The following is a 1,837-nucleotide window of genomic DNA, read 5'->3' as shown; positions in this document are numbered from 1 at the left end:
GAATCTGATCACAGCCATCGTGGCAGTGATCCTCACATCAAGATCATTGAGCGTATCATCATTATTCAGTGTATTAAGGAATAACGAGTGCAAATCTTTCACGCAACCAACTACTGTTTCGCCAGTTTTGTCAGCTAGTTGCGCATATAGCAAGAAAGCAGACAGTCTTGAGCAACTGTTTGAAGTAGAATCCGTGAGACATTTGTGTAAGAATGGTAGTAATTCAGGCCAGTTGTTATCTGGGAGAAGTGAAACAGCTAAATCGGAAACAATGTCACAGAGCCTAGTGATGATCGCTTTTGACTCTTCAAGCATGATACGATCGAGGAGAACACACTTAAGAGTGGATTGACTTGACACAGACAGATTGTTCCAATTAGTACCTAAGTCCTGGTTAGTAAGTAACCTTGTCAGAAGGGCAACATTAAACTCACGCGACTGATCAGTGTTATGGACAGTGCCAAGACTGTTAGCAATCTTAAGAACCACGGAGTCTGGATCCACCTGTATCATTATACTGAAGATGAAGCCTGCCTCTTCTGGATTCTCCATGAAATTGGAGAGAATGGTTTCAAATGAATCCCAATCAGGCCGCGGAACCTCATCCATCTCAGTGACCTGAGGGGCCTGAGGGGCCTTCCTAACTCGCCTCCATTTTCGCCTTTGCTTCATAGAATAGACAGAAAAAGAGAATGTTGCTTCTTTTTTTTCTCAGACTATGGAGTTACAAGAGATCTCATCAAGTTTTAAAGAAATGCTGATTTGACCAAGTCCTCCCAGCGGCCAAGCTACAGTTATACAGTTCGGCAGAACTCAATAGCTTTGGTTCAACCACTACATTTATGCTTAAAAAGCAACTTGATATGTATAAATTCTTTATCAAAAAACTCAGTAAGTTGCTTATTCCAGAAAACTCTGGTGCACTAAAGACCTCGCAATATGCGGAGTCCGAGGAAGGGTCAAACTAATTGTACGCCGCGTAATAATGCACTAGCCAGGATTAATAAAGTTATCTTAATTTTTCAAAATTTGCAAAAGCCAGTTTTGCAGAAAACAACCTTAAAGAAATCGAGAATGTGTCTTTTAGTGATATTATTATAGTATATAGTACTCCAATTAGGTGGAGTGGATGTGCTTCTTCAATAATTTATTACAGATTTCATTACCTTTCTCTATATTTAATTAAGGCCACATTCATAGCCGGCCCTTAAGTTTGTCAAATACTTTCATTTTAATATGTAAACTCCAACACCTAAAAAAATAAACTATGACTCATTCATGATGTTGCATAGTGAGTGTATAACATTTTCTTTTATAGCAAAAACAACAATATACTCATGAGTGTATTAATTCCCATACGTGGGGTCTAAGGAAGGTAGAATGTATGTAGTCCGTACTAATACTACCTTAGAGGTGAGGCAGAGAGGCGGTTTTCGATAGACCCTCGGTCAAGGGGGTGGTCTTTTTCAACATTTATTTTAGTTGCAAGGGGGATTTTCTTCCTTTTTTATTTTGGTAAAAGAAATATGGACTAAGAAAATTTCTTTTCAAAAAGAATTTCTTTCTACTTTTATTATTTCGTAATATTCGCGTGTCACTATTCTATTGGTAGCATTCACTTCTTGTGATTTGTTTGAAACTGCAAATTTATGTTCAGTTGGTACAATTTTTTTAAGAGTTAAATCGTCAAAAACACATCTGAAGTATCATATGTGGTTTTAACAGGTATAACGCTACTACATTAATGATCATCACATATACTGAGAGATTGTATGAATCAGACAAACATTTGAATAATAATTAAGAAGGATATTCAAAACAATGTAAAAGAACACTG

The 1,837-nt window shown here is 37.1% G+C and overlaps 1 protein-coding gene across 1 annotated transcript; it reads right to left on the bottom strand.

The window, feature by feature from the left end:
- LOC107878983 (probable importin-5 homolog) lies at positions 1 to 681 on the bottom strand (the record flags this gene model as incomplete). The annotated part of the gene is given in 1 exon segment (XM_047405938.1): positions 1 to 681. A coding segment is annotated over 1 exon segment (672 nt), but the record flags the coding sequence as incomplete, so codon positions are not given.
- Positions 682 to 1,837: the final 1,156 nt, after the last annotated feature.

This window comes from Capsicum annuum, unplaced genomic scaffold (assembly GCF_002878395.1).
Source record: "Capsicum annuum cultivar UCD-10X-F1 unplaced genomic scaffold, UCD10Xv1.1 ctg82577, whole genome shotgun sequence".
In the NCBI taxonomy this organism is placed as follows: domain Eukaryota; kingdom Viridiplantae; phylum Streptophyta; class Magnoliopsida; order Solanales; family Solanaceae; genus Capsicum; species Capsicum annuum.
The sequence above is the reverse complement of the archived record's forward strand: the minus strand, read 5'-3'. Positions and strand labels throughout refer to the sequence as shown.